Source organism: Epinephelus moara, chromosome 21, assembly GCF_006386435.1.
Source record: "Epinephelus moara isolate mb chromosome 21, YSFRI_EMoa_1.0, whole genome shotgun sequence".
NCBI classification, from domain to species: Eukaryota; Metazoa; Chordata; class Actinopteri; order Perciformes; family Serranidae; genus Epinephelus; species Epinephelus moara.
Window position 1 is genome coordinate 19,358,723 of NC_065526.1, and position 22,441 is coordinate 19,381,163.

General features: G+C 42.2%; 2 protein-coding genes across 3 annotated transcripts; both read right to left on the reverse strand.

The window, feature by feature from the left end:
• Positions 1 to 668: 668 nt before the first annotated feature.
• On the reverse strand, positions 669 to 4,372 carry LOC126382940 (low affinity immunoglobulin epsilon Fc receptor-like). The gene is made up of 2 exons (XM_050033230.1): positions 4,271 to 4,372; positions 669 to 2,045 (listed from the first exon to the last, which is right to left on the reverse strand). Exon 2 carries the CDS (start codon positions 1,820 to 1,822, stop codon positions 860 to 862), a length of 963 nt encoding a protein of 320 aa, XP_049889187.1. The 5' UTR covers positions 1,823 to 2,045; positions 4,271 to 4,372; the 3' UTR covers positions 669 to 859.
• Positions 4,373 to 8,688: 4,316 nt separating this feature from the next.
• On the reverse strand, positions 8,689 to 21,236 carry LOC126382526 (annexin A13-like). Of its 2 annotated transcripts, none has more exons than XM_050032440.1 (11): positions 21,101 to 21,236; positions 18,553 to 18,628; positions 17,363 to 17,457; positions 17,109 to 17,276; positions 14,955 to 14,988; positions 13,824 to 13,903; positions 13,137 to 13,205; positions 11,450 to 11,551; positions 11,283 to 11,358; positions 11,073 to 11,185; positions 8,689 to 10,014 (listed from the first exon to the last, which is right to left on the reverse strand). In XM_050032440.1, the coding sequence occupies exons 1-11, from the start codon at positions 21,113 to 21,115 to the stop codon at positions 9,895 to 9,897; spliced, it is 948 nt and encodes a 315-aa protein (XP_049888397.1). In that variant the 5' UTR covers positions 21,116 to 21,236; the 3' UTR covers positions 8,689 to 9,894. The 2 variants fall into 2 exon arrangements, with proteins under 2 accessions (XP_049888397.1, XP_049888396.1); XM_050032439.1 differs by having other exon boundaries at positions 17,109 to 17,279.
• Between the last annotated feature and the right edge of the window lie 1,205 nt (positions 21,237 to 22,441).

The window sequence follows — 22,441 nt, forward strand, 5'->3', positions numbered from 1 at the left end:
TTGGCGCTGTGCTACTCCGTCTCTTCTGTACCCAGAGCTTCTGGCGCTCTGAATAACCGAAGTACCAAACAGTGCTCTGACTTTACAAACAGTCAAGTTTGCCCCACAGTGCACTTTGGCGCTACAAGTGACTATTTACAAATGCACCCATCACAAATGTCTGTTACCACACTGAAGACTTTGACTTTAGCTTGTAAATACAGACTTTTTCAAAAGTGGAAATTTTGGTTTTAAATCAGAATGAAAACTACTGCTTTGGTTCTGGCTTGAGACAGGCTTGGACGGAAAGTACGCAGATTCATTGTAGGGTCAGGCCTAATTTTGTGGGGCCTAATCAAAGCTCTATATGGCATCTTTGTTTTCTCTTTTGGTTATTAATGTTTAATCAAGTTGTATCAATAGGCCTACTCTTATGTTATTTTGAGATATTGAAAGGGGGATTTTCTAAGGGTCTTGCTTTGGGAAAAAGTTAAACATTAAAATGTATTCAAGATTCCACCCCCTATCCACACTAGTAATTTTTCTACAATCCTTTATTTGTTTCTAATCAAGGAATACCTCACCCCCAAAATAACCATTTGGGAACACAAAGCAATAAAAGATCAAAACTAATAAATGAGAGAAATTAAGCATGCAAAAGATTTATTCTGAAAATCTGCCTTCATTCATCCAAAGGACTCCAGTTGGAAATTAGCCAGCTGGCTAACACTGGCACATTTACAGAAGTGTTGATTAATGTTTGTTGTCCTCATAAATAAAATAAATCTAAAAAAAATCTGGTATTTTCATCCCAACACCAGTGATTGTGCTCAGACTGAGTAAACACCAGCAAACTCAGACTGAGAGAGTTGAGATGCAGCTACGTTAGTGCTGACAAAGTGAGAGCCATGGTCTCACACAGGTAGTGCCTCTGGTCACCACAAATAATGTCATCCCAGGAGTTTAGCCAGTTCTCCTGTCCAATGTGTGACGGTGGGACGATGGCAACACAGTCCGGCCCTGCCCCATCTTTGTCCCAGAGGGCCATGGCGTTGTTCGGCTTCAGGGGGTCCCAGTAAATGACATCTGTTTGGATTGTGTTGCCACTGACCCAGAGATGGATGCCCTCCTTCACCATGTCCTGCAACCCGATCCACGCTGCATGGAAGACTGTCTGAGGATGCTGCTGTGCAAACTGAAAAGTCATGTTGGTCAAGAATGCCTGGTCGTCTGCACTCAAAACAACAGCCAGGTCACCTCCCATGTCAAGACAGTTCCTGCGAGCTTCTTCCCAATTCTCTGCTTTCTGAGACAGGAGGAAGCAACGTGAAGCGTGCTCGACCCAGCCAGGCGGGCAGCGGGAACACTGCAGCATGTCCTTGTTGCAGAATCTCCAGAAGAAGGACAGTTTGTTGGAGAGCAGGAGCGAACGCTGGTGTTGATTCTTTGCTTCCAGCTGAATGGAGGTTTGTTGTTCATTGTGTGACAGCATGCGCAGCTGTTTGCTTTCTGCAGACACCATGTTGATGGTGTCCAATGATTCTCTCAGAAGCAGCTTCACTTGTCTGTTCTCCTCTGCCACAGGGTCACAGTTTTCCAGGGTTGAATTTAGAATCATGTTTGGCTCTTTGTTCTCCACTTGTAAATGGGGTTTGCCTTGCAAGAGCAGGCTCAGCTGTGTGTTTTCAGCAGACAACAAGGTGAGGTTGCACTGTGTTGCCTTTTCGAGCAGCTTCAGTTGGACATACTCACTTCCCAGAAGGGTGAAGTTTTGATGAGTAGACTTCAGAAGTTGCTTCAGCTCACTGATTTTAATTTGCAGCTGCTTGGTGTTTTCTGTCATGTGCTGTACCTCCGCTGTTAGACTTTGCTGTTGGTTTACCCGAGCCACAAGGACACCGACAACAGTACCACAGACGAGTGCTGTCAAAATCCCAACCAAAACAACCTGCCAGGCAGATGGCAGTCTATTCACAAAGTTGTTTTGTGTCTCTCTTCTGCCTACTTCATCTTCAACATCTGTGGCAATTTTGGCTGGCTCCTCGCCTGAATTTTCAGCTCCAGAACTAAAAAAAAGAAAAAAAGAAAAGGGATCACGAGTTGTTACTATAAACAAGAGGGTTTAAGACCACAGTCAGGTAACTGGGACATTTCAGTTCTCAAAATCCACATTCCCTGGCTCATATAAGCTGCTACTCCCCTGAAGGCACGAGGCAGGCCAACCATGACACTATTACTCACCTGTAAAAACTGATAGGACTTAAATATATGGTCATTGAGGTTCATTGTAAGAACCTTTACATCACAAAGATGAACATATTTCAACAAATAATGTCTGAGTAAAATTATGAATGGTCATCACACGAGGAGGAGGAGGAGGAGAAGGAGGAGGAGGAGGAAAGAAGCCGGGATACTTCATTGCAAACCTACAGGTGTGCTCATATGACATCAGGTCGGCCTATTTTATTAATGTTTTGCAACGGTAGTGCTGTGTATTTGTGCCGCGCTACAAACGTCTGCAGTGCGACGAGGCACTGGGCGTGAATTCTGCGCTGAGCACTGCTTGTTTTTTTTTTTGTTTTTTTTCTGAGGGCCAAGAGTTGAAAAATGTTCAACTTAGGATAAAACACTGCCTTCATCAGTGTCACTTTGGTCGATCAATCCCAGTGAAAGACAGACAAACCGTCACATCTTACATTTACATGTGCTGAACAACAACAATTGAGGAGAAATCTTTCTATGTACTATATATAAGTAGCGCTTAAATTTTCAGTCTGTTCATCTGACTTAAATCATTTTTATTTACAACAAAACGTGACACAAAGCAGACAGACTGACCAACACTGTCATAACACCTGTCAAAAATGCTGCATACACCTGACAAACCTAACTGCTGGCAGATTTAACGCCAGAGGCCAGATTAAGCTTGTGAGCGAAACATTTCATATGCAGGTATCCTACTAACTGAATGCCAACACCCATGTTAGAAGTGCTGTCTGTTACATTCTTGTATTGTATTTTGCAGGAGGTCTGCGATGTTTGCTCCAGTGTGACTTTCGTGTGCTGGAGAACACAAGACAGCAGTCTCCAGTCCTCTGTGAGCTAATGTGCCGTTATAGTCACATATGAATCCACTGACCTTTAAGTCTAGGCATCACAAAAGCCTTTGTTTTCAACAACACTGTATGGACGCAGATCTTTGCACATGAAGTCAGTGATGGACTGTGTTATTTTCTTCGCTCTCGCTTAGCGTTACTTTGGCTGTCAGTGGCTAACATCATCTCTGGTATTCCTAGAGTATTTTACTCTCATATGACACTGCTTGCAAATAACGTGCCATATCCTAGTCCTCCTTTCTTTCCATGTTAAGAAATCCAAAATATGTCCAGATGATATAAACGCAGAGAGCCCATTTCTGATTCCTTTCTCCAGTGCCTCCATCTTTGTTTTGATGAAGTCACCAGGAAAAAAACCCATCAGCACCATCTAGTGGGCCAGAGAAGAATACGATTTAATTATTCTAGCATCAAGAGTTGGAATAAAATGTATAATTGCAAAAATGAATACTGTATGTGATAAAAGAGCGATACTTGGCTTCCGTATATCAATACCATATCACCACGCAAAATATTGTGATGCTATACTGTATCAATGTTTTCCTCCATTCCTACTTTAAACCAAAAAGTTTAGGGCAGAAGACACTATTAACACTATGAGCAATAAATTCAAGTTGTATTACTTAGTTTACTCTTCCATAACTATTTGGATCAATCAGCAACCAATTAACTGTTTTACTTTTCAGGGCCAACATGGAAATTAAGCACAAAGGCCGGCAATAAAAAAATAAATAAATAATATGATAAAAGATAATAAAAACACAAATTAAGAACCTCCCAGATGCAGCCCCTGTAGGCAGTGTGGGTCAACCAAACTGTCTGAACGCCGTATTCACTGATCGGAGCAGCGCGACAGAGGGTTACTCACAGACTATGTGTCTCTGTGCTCCACTGGAAAACGAAGGGACCTTCGTCACAATCAGCACCGAGCAGCAACGGATCTCCCTTTGAGCTAGCGGTGAACCCGTGCTTTCCCGGTCACACGGGGCGCCATCTTGTGACCTAGAGGCCTTCACAATCCATTCAATTAGCTAGCCGGCCGTTGGCGACATGCTAACAGATATGCTAGCAGCAGACTATAGCTCTCACAGTTGACAGCTTCTCAAAGGGCAAACACACTTTTAGCTGAATAACACACTACTTGTGAAGGAGTTTAACTATCCAAAAATACTTACTTAACTCACTTTTGGTAGCAAGTCAACTTTAGGGAGGAAAAACACACAGTAGCCACAGCGCCGTAATCCCGCGTCCCCTCCGTCACTCTTACCTGCTGTCTGCTTTAGTCCCGCCCACCAACCAATCACAACTTCAGAAACATGATATCACTGTATATGGACTAATCAGAGGACGGTAGTCTGTCACCCCTTCGTGTTGAAGGATCTACGCTCAAAACAAACTGGTTACTCTTAAAGGAATATACCCATTATTTTTATATTTCATTTATTATTATATTTTTACTGATATAAACATTTCAGTTTACATTTTTAAAATTTTAGCTCTGGGGATTTACCCAGGGGTTACACATATTATGTTTCCCCCAAGAATCCACACACTGTCCCAGTGGCATAAGGTAGTTACCATGAGGTGTGGTTTTAAGCAGGTGCTCCTGCCGACATGGTTACTTCCGCATATATTCCGTATCCTAGCAACCAGACGCAAAGCCTCGCATTGTAAAAACGCCTCCAAAGCGCTATCACACGCTCCAAGCTGAGAGTTTACAGCTGGGAAAAACACTTTGGAGAACACACGTGTCACCAAAATACATTTTACTGCCTGCACAATGAATAGAAAACTACAGATCAATATATGACAACAAGTAGCCTGATAAATAATTGTTGTGTTAAAACAATATCACACTCGAGGTCGCTGTTGTGCTGAATATCTGCACGACTGTGACTGACTTTTAGACATGACTCACCTCATATTTAACATGGAACCTCATTTATCGTCACTGTCCTGTACATGTTGTCATGAACAAAGTGCAACATACAAACTAAAAACAAACTCCCTCTTATGTAGCAGCTCAATATTATCATCCACTATCCCCACCGAGACAACCTTGTCCCATGCATTATTTAACCCAAACAAATATAAATTGTTCAAACACTTAACAGAATAATATCATTACCTGATGGACACTGTAGTTTCCTCCATGTGGATCATGTCTGTCTGTTTCAGTCGGGTTTCTTCTGGCTTTTCTGTTTCTGTTTTTCCACCAAGCAGTTATCAATGTTTGGAAATGAAAAGTCTATCTTTAATATTTCCTTATTTGACTTTTTCCCCTAGGTTGCCATAGCAACCTTGAGTGCGCTGTAATCACTGGAGTGAGATCACACTGCTATCGCGAGATGTAGCAAGTTTAACGTTATTTGACATCAAAGAAATGTAAGTAGGACCAAATATACATTAAGGAGCATACATTTTACGATGTTGATAATGGTATTTATGTTATTAACATCCCGTCATGATCAGTTCAGACAGTCAGTGATGGAAAGTACTCAAGTAGCCTGCTGTCCTCTCTCCATTATTTTCCACTGTTTCCATTTTATGTTGGTTTACATTCTTATTCTACTTCATTACATTTCTTAGGGAAATATTGTATTTTACCACAGCACAATAATTAACATTACAATATTAACCCAGTTTAGATGTGGATACACCCATAGGTGCAGTGGGGCACAAACTGTAAATGGAAATTTTGGCCAAAAAAAATTGGGTGTTGGGTAGCAGTACCCCAAATACAGGTATAGTACATCAGATTATGCTCTTTAAAGGGGTTTTATTGAAAAGATTGACCCCCAAAACTGAGGGAAAGACACCAAATATGTTGGATAGGTGTACACAGACCTGTGAACACCATTTTACCCAGTTCACCTATACAATCAATATTCCTATTATTACTATTTGACTGGTCATCAGTTATTTGAATGCACTGTCATCCGTCTGTTTGTGGCTCAGTCGATTTGACGTATCGTCCGCTGTGCAGAGGATTGTGGGTCAGAATAGCCAGAAAAGCATGCTTACTTGCATACTGCAAAGTCAGACTGGATGTAGTAGAACATCCTGGTATTTCTGGCATGCTGCATTTCTGGCATGCTGCATTTCACCTACTTTGTTTTGGGAAATACTAAATGTTTTTCTGGTATACTCCATAGTATGGTAGTGTGGGGATTGGAACGCACAGCTTGTTTTACCTACTTCCTCATGTCTATGTCTTTTCTTTGTTCTGGATCTGATTATTTATTGTGTCTTACTCTCTTTGGACAGGTAGCCTCCCATGCTGCATGCTTGCCTTTGTGGAGAACACACTCTGGTTCTTTCACAGAATCTCCTCCCCATTCACTCTCTCCACATTTACCACAAGTCTCAGAATCCCTATACAAACAAACTCTGACCGAACTTCCAACAGTTCTTATGCTGAAATAGTATGGGGACATACTGCCTTACTGGATATGACACATGACCCAACAACACTCTATCTGGCAAGTATTCCAAATCAAAGTGTGAGACCCTGTCAACAACACCTTTGATTGGGGCTTTCTTGTTCAGCTGCAGGATATATATCTATCCCATCCCTACAAAACGTGGACTTTCAGTGCCTTTTCCACCAGTTTCTTTGACCCACACTCCAAAACTATCCATTTGACCATCCATCAGACCATTTGACATCGACCAGCTTGACTTTTTGCACTTCCTTCTTCCTTCCTCCACCTCGCCACAGTGTGTCTCTGACAGTACTCCACTTCCTGCCCCCTCGATCGAACCCTGAGTCTTCATTCCAACCATGTAAGGGTGCTTTCAGACCTAGAGTTGTCTTGCTTTGGTCCGAATCAGGGACTAATTTTGTTACAAAGCTGCACATTTGCCATAGACTTGGTTCGTGTTCTCACAACGGCATTTACAAGCAGACCAGATAAAATGTGTTGTGTGAGAAAGCTGCTCTTGATTGGTCAGAATTTCCATGTGGGAAAAATCCAGGAAGTAAACAAAACGTTGAAGAAGAGTACACTTGTAAGATAAATGTGACGCTTTCTAATGTCACAATGAAGGGACAACTACGCAGGTTGATTTTAGCGCTGCTCATCGTGGACTATATTGCTGTCATTGTTCATTTTAGTCAAACCATACAGTTTGAAAACGAGGCGCGGCTCCAACTAGAAAACAAATTTTTGATGCATTGGATGTGCTGAATGTGCATATTAAGGCAGTACAGGAGGAGGTGCACATTAATAATCCTCCAGGACTGTAACATGCTCATGTTTAACCCAAAAAATGTGTCATGTGACTGCAGTTGGTTCAGATCGAGGTCGGAACACGTTCTCACCACAAATGAACTGCACCAGAGTTCATTTGTAACCAGACCGAGACCACCTCTTCAAGAAGGTCTCGTTCCGGTCATTTGGTGCACACCCGAGTGTTGTGTTCACACCTGCCCAAATGAACCACACTTAGGGGGCAAACGAACTTGAGTTCAATTGAACTGAACCGAACAGGCAGGTGTGAAAGCACCTTAAGTCTCTCTCTCCTTTTCACTCAAACTGTGACTCATTTGCATTTTCTGTCTTTTCTCTGATATTCTCCTGCTTCTACAATAAAACTCCTCAGTGCTGTCCTCCATTTCCGCCATCCCTCACGACCCCGCCTCAACTTTACCATTTAAAATATTTCTGCTTTAAACTGCGCAGGCGCGTCACTTATCCGTGCGTACTATTTGTGTTTTAAATAGTAACATTTTAGCAAAAATGCCTGCATATGTGCTAAATCAGGAAAATGTTGCAATCGGGTTGATTTCCTTCCAAAAACTACAATACATCCTGACAAATGTTTCTGAAAAGGGAATCTGACACTTTAAACGTGTGCCCACACACTTCATGGAATCTAGGCTACACCCCCCACCTTTTATTAACAAGCATGTGTGGTGCACACGGCCTCCTCAGCTGCAGGGAGGGATAGGCGGGCTGCTGTTGTGTAGCATGAGGTGGCCGGTGGGGCTACTGGGCTACATATGGTGCACAGACTGTGGATGTACAGGTAGCAAAAGAATGTGCAGAAAGCAAAGAGTGCTCCAAACTTTGCCCTTGATACTGAAACAACCATTACATCAAGGAATATGAAGGAGAAGAGAGACACGGAGGGAAGAGTGGGAGAAAGAGAAGCCGTGGGAAAGAAAGTGAGAGATCGGCTGCTCCTGTGTCAGTGCATCTGGAAGCAGTTCTCACTTGTTTTGAACTTTTCTCCCCCCCGATTAGTCGCCCAGAGGCGTCCCACAGTTTCTGTGCTCTGTAGTAAGTCAAAATATTTTGGGCTAGATGCTGTAAAAAACAGCTCTTGCATGGCTTTGGATCATAGGCCACCACCACAAACATTATGTAACAGTAAGCAGCCTAATAAATCGTCTTTTTTGACATCACAGCAAAAGATTGTTTATATATAATATCATAATGTTTATAATACAGTATGTTAAAGCATGTAATAGATTATACAATTATGTAGAATAATATATCATGGATTTTACTATGATTTAATCCACCGTCATGCCATTTTTTCCCGTGGTGAAACACTGCCCCCTGCAGGACATAAAGACAACAACACATTTTTGCTCCAGTTAAAATTTATTATCACTGCATACACCGTTACAACAGGTTAACAGTTACTTCTTTCATATAATTTAGTGTATTCATTTGCTATATGACAATACAACTGCATATCTTAGTCATATACATTACTGTAATTAGTGAGGATATACTTCCATACATGGATGCAGACACTGTGTTCACTGTGTTGATTGTACAACAGAGGTTACAGAGCAAAATGTATGTCTTTTTAAAATATTATCATCAACCAATGAGATTAAATGCAAAATCATCTTAAAGTTTTACACAGTTATCTTGTAGGATTATACTTCTGTAGCAAATTTCATGACAAGAGTGACAACAGGAAAAAAGGCAACAGTCTAACAAAGTGTGTAAATGTGAGAGGCAGCATGTTAGCCGTGACTTAAGATAAGACTACAAACCGTCTGAGTTAAAAATCCCACATAACATTTAGGGACGTGACTACAAAAAGCCAATATTGCATACTTAAAGAGTTGATGCTTTTGATATCATATTCATGTATAATTAATCCTCTGGTGTACTCAAGATATCAGAGATCAAAAGTGATAATTCGGCACTTATGTGTTGAGTGTTGCAGCAAGAAAGGAAATTACATCGCTATCATCTCACGAAAGGCATCTCTGAGGCAAACAGTGGCGAAGTTAATGGATGATGATGACAGCAATGTGCAAGGTGACAAAAATAAGAGGCGACATTTATGATGAGCAGCAGCAGCAGCAGCCTCTTGATGTTTAGGATGAAACGTTGAGCTGAAATACCAAATGATTGTAAAGCTGCTGATTGTGAATAAAGAACTGGACTATTTATTTGGACAAATAAATTAACATGACGCTCAGCTGCACATACAAGATCCATATAAGATTCACAATGCCACTGTAATATTATCAAAAGGAATAACACATTAAATGCACCTCTGTATGTTGGACTACAAATTTCCACTGAGTGAAATGTTCTTGGCAAAACTGTGTATTTAAAGCCTAAGTTCACCATGTGTAAAACACTGTATAGTAGAGTAATAATTTGGTTTTTGGTCCATGCTGTAATGAGGACTGACTGTCAGAGAGAGGTCCACAGAGTGAATGAGTGTAACTGGTAAAAGGAGTATAAAGAAGAGGAGGAAGGATGAGTGGGTACAGAGACTGTGTCACGTTGGTTAAATAAGGCCTGTAGGAAGAAGAGAAGTTTTAGTGCAGGATTGCGATGAGGAGGCGTTTGAAGTCTCCACCACACTCAGAATCCAGAGCATCCTTCAGGGTAACGTCGTATTTCTCCAAGTACATGTCCTTCACTGTCTCCAGGTCGATCTGCAACAAAACACTGCTGTCACCACAAAATCCTTTTTCACTGGTTATTTTGGTTTTTGAAAGGGACAGTTCACCCCAACATCAAAAACACATATTTTTCTTCTTGTCTGTAGTGCTATAGATGTTTTTTCTGATGGGCGGGGCTTAGCTGAAAGCAAAACAATTCTCCACAGACATTAGTTAGCCCTAGCTAGCAAGTTCTGTTGGCTTGTGGAGGAAGATGATGCGAGTGGTGCATTCAGAAATACTCACTCCGAGTGTTGGAGCGCACTCTGACAAACTGGACCATGTGTAAATTTGGAGCACTGTCTGAATGTTCTGTTCGGTTATCCAGAGCACCGCACTCTCACAGTGGCAGAGCGCAATCTGGGCACTCTGTCTGTGGAGGCTGAGCAGCAAAGCACTGAGAAGAGTGAATGTGTGATTAAATTAACTGTTCGTAAATTTATATAGAAATATATCGCCCTGCTTCAGGGCGATATATTTCTATATAAATTTAGAATTCATTTAGTGTAGAGCGTCAGACTGAATTTACGAACACACCATGTCAGGTCACTCACTCTCTGAGACTGCGAGTGTTACTTGAATAAGTAAACACTGACCAACGGGACCAAATTGGCCAACTTGTATGCTCTCACTCAGTGGATGGATGATGTCACAGGAAGCTTTGTGGTTGGTACTTTTTTCCCTAACCTGATATGAAGTGTGTGCTGCACATGTGAGCATTTTTGATCATCGCCTCTGTCTAGTCCTTTGGTCTTATCACATTTAACCATAGTTGTCTTTGTTTTTGTTGACGGGCAGTGGTGGAAATTTTGAGCCATGACTCCTTCTATTCTGGCTCCCAATAACACAACAAGACGACATTTTAAGACTCCTATGTAGCCTACAGCCCTGTGGTGGAGAGTCGTGTTTTGCCTCCAGCAAACAAACTGACATCATTGTGACGTCAGCTCTAAAAGGGTCTATTAATCAGTCTAGATTGTTTTGGTTTACACACATTTTAACTAGTTTTGGTAATCTGGAAACTAGACATTCTGCCACACACAGATACTTACCTCAGAGCGGCCTACAATGATCCGAATGAGCGTGTCTTCATCAGTGCCCAGTCCCTTCATGGCGGCATTAAGGCGTCGGGCAAAATACAGCTGCGGGTTCTTAGCACACCTCACTATAAAACACACAAACGCAGCAGGAGTTACTACAAGAACTGATATTTGATTTGATACTTCCTGGCTCGTTAACAGTCCTGTTACAGTTTAACCTACCCAGAGTGATGTAGCAGTCCTTCAGAGTTCCTGTTGCTTCAGAGTTGATGGTGTCCAAAATGTCTGTCCCTGAAAGCTACAGAGCAATGACAGTAAGTTAACATGAGAAGTTATTATTAACAATGATTAGAGACCAGTAGGAAATCATCTGTGAAAACAGTCCTCACCGACTCATAGGCCTTAAAGGTGGCCTGGAGCTGCATGTAGTTTCTGTGTGTCAGGATGAAGGTGAAGGTGGACTCATCAGTGCCGAATCTGCCTTCTCCTGCCTGAAGCAAAAAGAGAAGATAATACCTCAACACTGGTGAGTATTAAGGATAATTTTACAACCAGCCGGGTCTTATTTTCGTACATTTGAGATTGTGAAATGGTTGTGATCATACGTCCACACCACCTCCACCGATTATTATTACTAGATCCACGTTTTTCAAAAATAAAAAAGATGTTTATCCCATTAATGTATATCCCTATATGTGAATAATATTTCTGTCTCACCATTTTAAGCCTGTGGTGTTTGTAATATCTAAAAGTCTTTATCCAAGTTGTCTTTGATTGCACAATGGCGAAGCAGCCTGCAGGGTTTTCTGCCAGGTGATGTAGCATTAAGAGCGACAAAGTCCACACACATACAGAGCAAACTGTGGTAGATGAATGGATCAAGCGTGGGACTTTCATCCAGGAAACTGGCATTCGTGTCCTGTTTGAGTGAGCGTTGGTTTATTCTTTGTCAATGTCATATTTTGATACTGCTCGGACACACGGGGAGGACGTTCAGCTGATGGCCAGATAACGTCCTGCACTCAAGTTTTTGTTTTTCCTAGGCTGGCGAAGGCATACCTGCCCTATTCTTCGTCACTCTGCCTCTGACTAGCTCACCCTGACGTTCCTACCCTGACCCTAACCAGTCCTCTTGTCTAAACCTAACCACACCAACTAAAGAAGGCAACGAGTACTTGCCATTCAAAGGGCGGGTCATGACTTTGCCTTTGAAAAATATTTGGCATCCTGGACAATGGCACAAGTTTCATTTTCAAACTATTTTTGAACCATATTGGGACGTTCTGATTGGACATTCAAACAATGGTCATTCAACGTCTCAGTGTTTGCTTGGTTAGCGCTTTGAGCTAAATGCTAACTTCAGCATGCTCACTATAAAAATGCTTACATGCTGTTTAGCAGGTATGATGTTAACCATTGTCACCACCTTAGCATATTAGCATGCTAACATTAGCTTATTAGCGCTAAAAGGAAAGTGCAGTTGATGATGGGAACATCATGTGTTATGCAAAACAAATAAAAAATTTGACCCGTAAATGACGCTAATTAAAGTCAGCGGATCACCAAGGTCGGTAGGATTCATCCTTCTGGACCATGACTGGTTGTTGTTGAGATATTTTAGTCTCTACCAACCAACAAACACTGCCATCCTGAGAGCCATGATGCAAGTGTGGCTAAAAGGAACTGGTCATTTTTACATGAGGAGCAATTGCATAAGACTGACTATAAAACCTGATTAAAATATGGTAAATATATTCCCACAGACTTAACCACATCACTGTCTCTGCACACATTTGTATTTGTACAGTATAACTGTGAAACTCACACCTTAGCTGAGAATTTCCACATAGTTTCCCTGTACTGTAATAAAAGCCACAGGATAGCACCACCACAAAAACTTTGTGCTTTGATTTAATCAAATCTGTACTTGTGAGATTTGCCAGTCACCCCGGGCTCACATGCTTAGCCATCTAAATCTAGGATCACATTACCCTGCAAACACTGGAGTTATTTTAAGGGCAAACTGTGAATAAGACCCTTTAATTTGAAGGAATTACGCAGCATCTGAGAGCGTACCTCAAACAAAGATGTGGCATCCTGTTCGGCTAAACCCTCATCCACTTCATAGCCCTCGTCTCTGCTCGCCTGTGGAGGAAGAGGGATAAAGAAGAAGAGCGGGATACAGAAGAGAAATATGGAGGGGAGAAAAAGGGTAAGAGAGGTTTAAGAGGATGGATAAAGGAGACGATGCATGTAGAGACAGAGAGGGAAAAGATTTAGTGAGTAGAGCAAAGGTCAAAAAGATGGATTACAAAAATAATCTCAGGCCTTTAATGGGATAACAATCATCTGCTACACATCGATAGGAAATATTCGAAGGCCTCTTTGGATAAACGTCGCTGTAGAACATGAGTCACGCTGTGTTTGTCTTTTCTTTCTGGGGGAAGGAAAAGAGAGGGGAAGCAGAAATGGGTGGGGGCGCTGAAAAAGTTGGCATGGAGGCCGAAGCATGCCAATGTTGTGATGTGTGACGAATGTCTCTGTGGGCGAATCACAGGATGGAGAACAATTCTGTGAGCCATTATCAAAGGGCGAAAAGTACTATTCTCTGTCTCTTTATGGCTCCCATCCAGATTTGGGACTTCCACCCAAAATCTTATTGTTCTTGACAATGTGGTGACTCTTTTTCTTTGTGTACTGCAACTCCTCTTGTAACTATAGAAGTTTTGTTTGTTAAATACAGCTAAAATTGTGAGACTTTACCTGCAGCAGCGACATCAGCAGGTTCCTCACATCTCCACTGGTGTCATCCTCAACGTCTGCCTCTAGGTCACGCTCGTGCACTGTAAGGTCAAAAGCAAAAACACTTAAAGGAGCAGTGTGTAGGATTAAGTGGCATCAAGTGAGGATTGCAAATTGCAACCAGATGAAACTTCTCTCATGTGCTAAGTGTGAACTCCCGGTTATAATTCCTTCAGTGTTCAGTGTTTAGGAAGGTTTAACCGTGAGCTGAATTATCCGCAGAGGTTTTTTTCTCTACAAAAAAACAACCAGGTGATTTAAACCGGTAAAAACACTGAGTAAAGCAGTTTCACGTTCAGCGGGCTGTTGACTAGGGTGGCCTACGCAGAGAGGTGAAAACATAATTGGCCCTAACCTCCACTGCTCCACCCCCCCATCCAAATATGGTCAATTTTGGCTCCAAAAGACAAATGGCGTGGGCCGAAATGCTGAACTCCAGGCTTCAAAACGGCAGTCCACAAATCAGAGGGTGATGTCACGGCAGCTACGTCCATTATTTTAAACAGTCTGTGGTTAAAACTCACCTGAAAGGAAACAAGTTCTAAGTGTTTGTTGTTGTAATACTCATTTTGGCCACAAGAGGCTGACGTGCACCACTACCCCGTGTTCTAAATAGGCCTGAAAGTGTTCGTGTTTCCTTAGCAACCTAGCAAAATGATCCTGGCAAAACTTTTTTCCCAACCTGTTTCATGCAGGAATTTTTTTTCAAGGACCACAGTAAGAGTATCCTGCCAAATGCTTGTTCCTCACTTGTTCTTAAATAAACACAACAGAGGAAACTATTGAGATCAGATTTAGAAAATGGAGCACAAGAATTTTTTTGCCTCTCTTTTCCCCTCAGGGCCTCTGTAGAAATGTGACCCTGATGAGGATAAAATCTGACTGTATTTATGGTCAGCGAGTGAGGAAAACGTGGCTCATGACACATGATTCACTCCTAAAACTGAAACACCCATGACATGGTGACTAATATATAACCCGGTATGCACTGTATCTGTTCCACATTTTGGTTAAAGGACACTTTCCAGTATGGGAGGGACATTAAACTGGTAACTGTTTATGCATGAGTCAGAAGAATGGAAGAAAACTCACCCGCAGCATACGTCTCCTTGAAGCTCATGATGTCCTGTTAGAAGTTAAAGAGAGATGAGATTCAGTCAGCGACTGATACTTAAGCTGCTCTTACCAATATATTTAGAAATGGATCAAATAACTCTGTGTAGTATGAAGGGGGTGCTCACAGTGATAAACCCACAGAAAAACTTCAGCAAACTTTATAGCTAAGCTCTGTGGAATGTGTTTGTAGCTTTGAGCCAATTGTTTTGGTTTTACAGGCCACAACTTTATTGTTTTCATCGCTCTCATCAGCAGCAGCAGCAGCAGCAGCAGCAGCAGCAGCAGGCAAAAGCACAGACAAATCCACCCAGCAGACAGACAAAGACAGAGGATAGTGCCTCAGAGCTGAATGCTCTTTCCCCTGCATTCATCAGGTGGCCACACTCACAATCCCAAATCAATACCAGCGCTAGTTTGTATCTGCTGAATGTCTGAATTGTTTATTATTTAATCAAGGACCCCCATTAGAAACACATGAATTTGCCTTGAGTCTTCCTGGCGTCCTACACATTGAAATACAGTTCAAACATAAAATAGGAGTACAGACAAATTAAGATCTAAAAACAGTCAAAATACCAAACTGAAATTAGGGATAATGTAATCACAGATGAAACCATAATTCAATATAGCAGAAGAAAGAAAAGATGCTACAAACGTAAGTGACGAGCAGACTGAACAGAAGAATTTATAAAGGAATGAGGATACAAGTACATTAAAACAGTGCTACGTGCTGATCTTGAAATATGGCGAGACATTTCTTTTGACACTAACGGTAGATATATCAATAGGCAGAGAACTCCAGATTGCTATTGACCTGTATATAACGGTAGATTTACGAAACTTCGTTCTTGGTGACGGGTAGTGATGGCCAAATGAAGCCTCATGAAGCATTTTCTTGATTTTCTGAGCCCACTAGATGGCGCTTTTTGTTCAACAAAAGGTTGAAAGCACACTGAATTGGTATTCTTTGAGCCTCTCGGTTTAAACCATGAGTGTTATCTAGTGGGCTCAGGAAATAAAGAAAATGCTTCATGAGGCTTCATTTGGCCATCACTAGTGACGGGAGTGTCATATGACCAGAGGCTGCACCTCTTGTGCTCTAACCACGTCCAGAGGCCATGTGTATCTGATGAGCCAAACTGGATGGTTTGTTAGTACTAATGACACTCTGCAGTAACATCAGGAGAGACATGAGGACTGTTCAACCATCAGCCAAGCCAGGGGTGCATGCTGACACTAGCTCTGAATGAGCAGCAGAGTGCCAGACGAGCTGCTTTCTTTTGGGAAATCTGCAACTTTTTCAGACTGGATTTTGATGCTGCAGACCAGACTACAGGACAGTATCCTCAGTGAGACATAACCAAAGAATGAATGGCTGATTTAATCACTGAGGGAGCGATGAAAGCAGAACACTTCCTAGTCACACTGATTCCTCTTCCTATTTTTATCACAATAACATTAATGTGTTTAGATCAGGATCATGAGCTATCCAAAGTTACGCCTAGAGGTGTTATTGTGCTTACTTGTTCAATATTTGTGGAACAAACTGCCAAATTTAGTTTAGGGTAGTGATGTTACGCTCGAGCCAGTTTGCTCGACACAGTGTCGATCTTTTGAAGCGCAAGTGCTCCGATCCCTGCTTTGGCACGCCCACAATCACGTGACTACCGAGAGCCAGGCCTCGTTACAGGCAGTCTTGAGGCTTTTTCAGGTCTTCCACTTAGATGCAGTTCTGACACACAGCCAGCAGATGTCACTCTTCTGACTGTATGAAATGCTTCGAAGCAGTGTTGTCATTCTTGAAGCAGCTGTGTCAAAGTGGTTCACTGCTTCATGAAGCTTCGATTTCACCATCACTAGTTTAGGGTTGCTAACGAGATCCTATCACAATGGACTAAAGGCCTTTGCACACTGAGTCCGTTTTTTTGGATACATACTTAAAAAGTCTTATTAATGTGGTGACCCCAAGTGGAGCCCATGTCATTAGCAGTTCGTTCTTTAAATAGAAAACCACCTGACAGTGAGTAAATAAAACATGTACTAATAATCCTATTAAATTTATTATAGTTAACCAGAAAGAGTAAAACATACAAATATGTTGCAAAACAGTAGCATCATATATTGACAGACCTCATTAGTGGCGGTGCACAGGATCTCCACCAGCACAGCTTCGTCGGTGCCCGCCCCCTTCATGGCCTTCCTCAGCTCCTTGGCAAAGTACACATTAGGAGGCTCCAACATGGCAATCACTGCGTTCTCGAAACTACCTGTCAGCTCCTTCTTCAGGACCTCCTCCAACTCCTGAGCAAACACAGAATTAACTGCATGTATGTGTGTGTGAGTGTGTGTGAGACAGAGAGGAGGTGTAGGCTGCAGGTACTTACGTCATCATACTTCTCAAAGTAGGCCTTTTTGATCTCCACACGCTGAGCTGCAGAGCGATTGGCCAGGATCTCGATAATGGCCTCTTCATCAGTGCCTGGAGAACACACAGCAGTACACACACAAGGTTTAACATCAGGATCCTTAAAATACAGTAAAAGTACATCAAGGAAGACTTAAGTATTTTACCACCTGGACCCTATTTTCCTGTGTTTTTGTGTGTGAGTGACTCATGGAGACAACACGTTTTGAAACTGGTCCAGTAGTGAGCGAGAGTGCTGCAGCCTGCAGCTGTGAAACAGGCTGCGATGTGATCTTCAGGGCAGGCCTTTTATTAAAAGGGCTGCCCTGAAGATGGTGTGAATGGTGTGAATGGTGTGAGTTGCAGAGTGTTGGAGATATCAGCTGTAGAGATGTCTGTCTTCTCTCCACTATAATGGAACTAGATGGCACTCAGCTTGTGGTGCTCAAAGTGCCAAAAAATCCATTTGAAAAACCCAACATCAATGTCTCTTTGCAGAAATCATGACCTGGTTACTTTAGATAATGATAAAAGAGACTCATGCTTGTGGCAGGGCGAGATGTAACCATTAACTGAGACGCTGTCTGTAAACGTCCAAAACTGATGAAGGAAGCTACCTAAAGTGTCATTTGTTGACTGAAAAAGGGGCAGTATTTGACAAGTTGGGATGAGAACGTGTTGTAGCACCACAGATGACAGGAAAAATGTGTATTTTCGATGTTGAGGTGAACTGTTCCTTTAATTTCTGATTTAAGAGGTGATAATGGATGCCTTTATCACACACAAGCAGAGGAACCAAATAACTATAGCCCCGTTTCCACCGAGCAGTACAGTACGGTTCAGTTCAGTTCGGTACGCTTTTGTTCAGTTTCCATTGTGAAAAGTTGTGGATGGTACCAATGGAAACGTTCCGTACTGTACCCCATTTTTGGTCCCCCCTCTGTTGGGGTACCTAGCACACAGATCTGGTACTAAAAGGTGGAGCAGTGAGTGACAACAACCCCGCCCACATTTAAGGCTACTGTTTGCAGTGGAAACGCTAGGGTCTAGGTACCATGTCTGAAGGGTTACTGTTGGTTCCAGAGGTACCATACCGAAAGTGTTTGGTTGAAACAGGGCTGTAATAGGAGGACAATTACACAATTAAACCATCTTACATTGTACACTTACCTAAACCTTTACATGCTTTCCTGATAGCCTTGATATCAGCTGTGACATCAAAGTCCTCCCATGGGACTAAGGTGGGCTGGAGAGGGAAAAGCAGCAGGAACATTAGAAACATGAAAATCATTCATAAAACTGAAGCAAACATTACATGGACTACATTTTTAAGATAATGTGCTGTATTATTACTCATATCCTCCTGAGAGACCAGCTTTTGTTTGGTATGCACTTTCATTTTCTCCGAGCTATTTAAGATTAGTAGGACTTGATAAGTCTTTGAACAGTAAGCAGTTTTTGAAAAAAAATTATGCCCTCACATGAGGACAATTTTTAATGTTCACAAGTGTGGAATGAAGTATAAAACAGTTTATTTCAATGCCTGAACATGGCTGTGCAAAACAAAATTGCAAATAATGCAACATTATCTAAAAGTCTTGTGATTTGTCATTTTGTAGTTCTGTATGAATTTTCCTTGCTCGACACTCCAAGCTAGTAATGTCCTTTTTGTCTGCAGGAACAGTCTGTCGCCTTACTGGCCTATAGAAAATGCTGCAATAATACAAAGTCCCAATGTCCTCAAATTAGTACTATGTAATTAACAGTATCTTAGCTTGCTACTGTTGCTAAAATTGTCAGCATTTGTATGCAATATTAAATGTAGCTGTATAAATTATCCATCCATTAATTTTCATCCGCTTATCTAGGGCTGGGTCACGGAGGCAGCAGGCCGAGCAAAGCACCCCAGACGTCCCTCTCCACAGCAACGCTTTCCAGCTCCTCCTGGGGGACTACAAGGCGTTCCCAGGCCAGATGAGATATGTAATCCCTCCAGTGTGTTCTGGGTCTGCCCCGGGGCCTCCTACCAGTTGGACGTGTGCTAAACACCACCTGATCAGATGCCTGAACCACTTCAACTGATCCTTTTCGATGCAAAGGAGCAGCGTCTCTACTCCGAGCTCCCGGATGTCCGAGCTCCTTACCCTATCTCTAAGGCTGAGCCCAGCCACTCCACGGAGGAAACTCATTTCAGCCTCTTGTATCCGTGATCTCATTCTTTCGGTCACTACCCAGAGCTCATGACCATAGGTGAGGGTTGGGACGTAGATGGACCAGTAAATCAAAAGCTTCACCTTTCGGCTCAGCTTCCTCTTCACCACGATGGTCCAGCACAGTGCCTGCATCACTGCAGAAGCTGCACCAAACCGCCAATCCGTCTCACACTCCATTCTACCCTCACTCATGAACAAGACCCCGAGATGTTCCAACTCAAACAGTAACTCTCCCCCAACTGAGAACCATGGCCCCAGACTTGGAGGTGCTGACTCTCATCCCAACTGCTTCACACTCGAACCACAAACCACCCCAGGTTCGGGAAAAAAGGCCACGCCTCGGATACATCCCATTTCCACCCTTAAGTATTTAAGCACACCTGATGCATTCTCTTTCTCATCCATTCATCCCTCAACCCTTTGTCCCTCATTCCTCCATCTTCATCGTTTCGTCCCGTACCCTTCATCCCACGACTCCTATCCCTTTGTCCGTCATTTCTGACCCTTGTCCCTTCATTCCCCACCCTCCATCCTACATCCTATCATCCCTCCCTCCCTCCATCCTTATCCTTTCATTCTCTCAACCCTCGATCCTCATCCCTTTGCGCTTTGGTCCGAACCCATAATCCATCGTACGCAATAAACCATTTAAAATCTTTATGTTATTGGTGTGGTTTTAACCATAAAATCTGATCAGGTTTCTAATCTTGTCCACTCTTGTGTCACGATCGGCTGCAGACTAAGTAAGGCAGAATGAAGTATGAGGTGTGGCAAACCCAAAATGTAATGTCCTCATATGAGGACGCAGGGTCTCAGGAGGACACACTGTACATCCAAAGCAGCCTGCAACATCTTAGACAGTGATCAAACTGATGTTAAGTGTATATTTATATTAAAAGAACACTAGTATACAGCTACAGTCGTGATGCCCTCCACTGAAACAGAGTTGAGGTTGTGGAGATGACTTGTTACATTAGAGCACATCCAGGCCCTGTTCTCCCGCAGGAAAAGGGTGCAGCCTGTGATCGCTGAGTCATGGGGCAGCAGCAGCAGCAGCAGCAGTATGCGCTCTCCTCTCCTGTCCTCTCCTCCTCGCCCACCCTCCCTTTTATACAATGCGGCCTTATTGATCAGCGTTTCTCATAAATTCCTGCAGCTGCTGGCAGGCACACTCCCTCTGCTCCAACTCAACTGCGCAACTTTTGCTGCTCACTGCTCCCTCTGTTCACACACTTTAACTCTTGTTTCCTTCTCCTGAACACAACTACAAAGCTCTTATGCTCTTTATAAAAGCTCTCTGTGGTACAAAATGACACTTTAGTGCTGTTATTCCGGTTTATTTCTAACAAAGGCTAAAGGCTAAGGTTATTTGTTAACATCTATCTCATTGCATCACTTCAGACTCGAGCTCTGAGCGCAGTAAAAGTGGCAGCCATCTGATTTGTCACCCACCGCAGACAGTGTTACAGCTGATGTAATCTGAGCTGCAGAAGTTGTTGTCTTACCTGCACGTTGCCCATGTTGCTCGTGATGTGTCTGTCCGGCTGTGAGGTGACAGATGAAAGCTGTTGTGCTGCTGTGCTGTTGATGTGTCAACTCGGCTGTTCTGAAAGGACGCAGCCCTGTCCGGTGCTGCAGGGTGACGTCACTGCCGCTGATTAATTTAGTAGGGTGGAGCTGGGTGGGGGTGGTGATGTGGTGGTGTGGGGAAATACCGAAATACAGTAAGTGACTCAGTGAGCTAAACATCAACTGTAAGGCTAGTTGGACTTTATCCAGTAGAGGGTTTATGAATTATTTCTTGTGTCCATGTAACTGAGTAAAATATGCTGTATATTAAAAAAAAATAGGAATAGGCCTAAAAATAAAGTAAAATAAAATAAAATAAAATAAAATAAAATAAATAATAATAATAATAATAAAAAGAAAAAAATCTAATGTCTCATTTCATTCATATATTAAAGCCCTCAAAAATAATATTATTTTGTTGATCAAAAATGCAAGTTTTGGGTCAAGCAGCAAGAGAAAGAGCACACCCCTAATCACTTTGCAACCTGAGCAAATTGGCCTGGTTTCTTTTAAAATCATGGGAAGAAGACAATGAGCATGACAGAAGAGATGATCCAAAAAATTAGCAAAAAGAAATTAGTAAAAAGAGAAAATTAAAAATAGAAAAAATTGTTTCTAAAAAAAAAAGAAAATAATTTTCTAAATATCTTATCATTATTAATTCAAGTAGTAGTAGTAGTATTTATTTTTTATTTTTTTGGTAATTTGTGGGACATTTGTTACTAAATCGTCAGTGCTTTTTCCCCATGTTTTGAAAGAAAACACTCATTTGCTCAAGGTTCAAAGGTTTAAATGCTTGTGAAAGGCGTCTGAAGGCAGCACAACAAAAGTGACGTTGCTCCAGGTTTCAATGGGTCAAAGGGTCTAAGACAGTCCAAAAATATTAGTAAACATGAACAACTCTGTCCCAAATCCAAAAACTGTCGTAGAGTATAAAGTCTGGAGCTGCTCCACAGACGATGAATTGGAAAATACGTTCTAGATGACACTGACAGCACCCAGGAGAACGTTCTGAGTATATGGGTACATTTTCTGTTTAAGAACTGAGAACACTACAATAAGATAAAGCTCATTTGGGTATAAAAAGGAAAACAAACATCCTGTGGGTCTACGCAGAAAGGCTAAAAATATAACTGCTGATGCCTCCATCCATTCCACTCACAGTTTGAGCTGCTCTTGTCTTGGCATCGATTTAGGGTCCCATGAACCAGTTGGGACATATATAAGAAGTCCTTTATTCCCTATGACACACAGGCAATGACCTGTCGCTCCTACCT

Excerpts from the sequence above, each read along its gene's own strand:
- LOC126382940 (XM_050033230.1), bottom strand. The coding sequence starts at position 1,822 with ATGACAGAAAACACCAAGCAGCTGCAAATTAAAATCAGTGAGCTGAAG.
- LOC126382526 (XM_050032439.1), bottom strand. Across the intron at positions 17,280-17,362 it reads ACTTTGAGAAGTATGATGAC|GAGTTGGAGGAGGTCCTGAA; the intron begins GTAAGTACCTGC and ends GTGTTTGCTCAG. Across the intron at positions 10,015-11,072 it reads TCATTGTAGGCCGCTCTGAG|ATCGACCTGGAGACAGTGAA; the intron begins GTAAGTATCTGT and ends GTTTTGTTGCAG.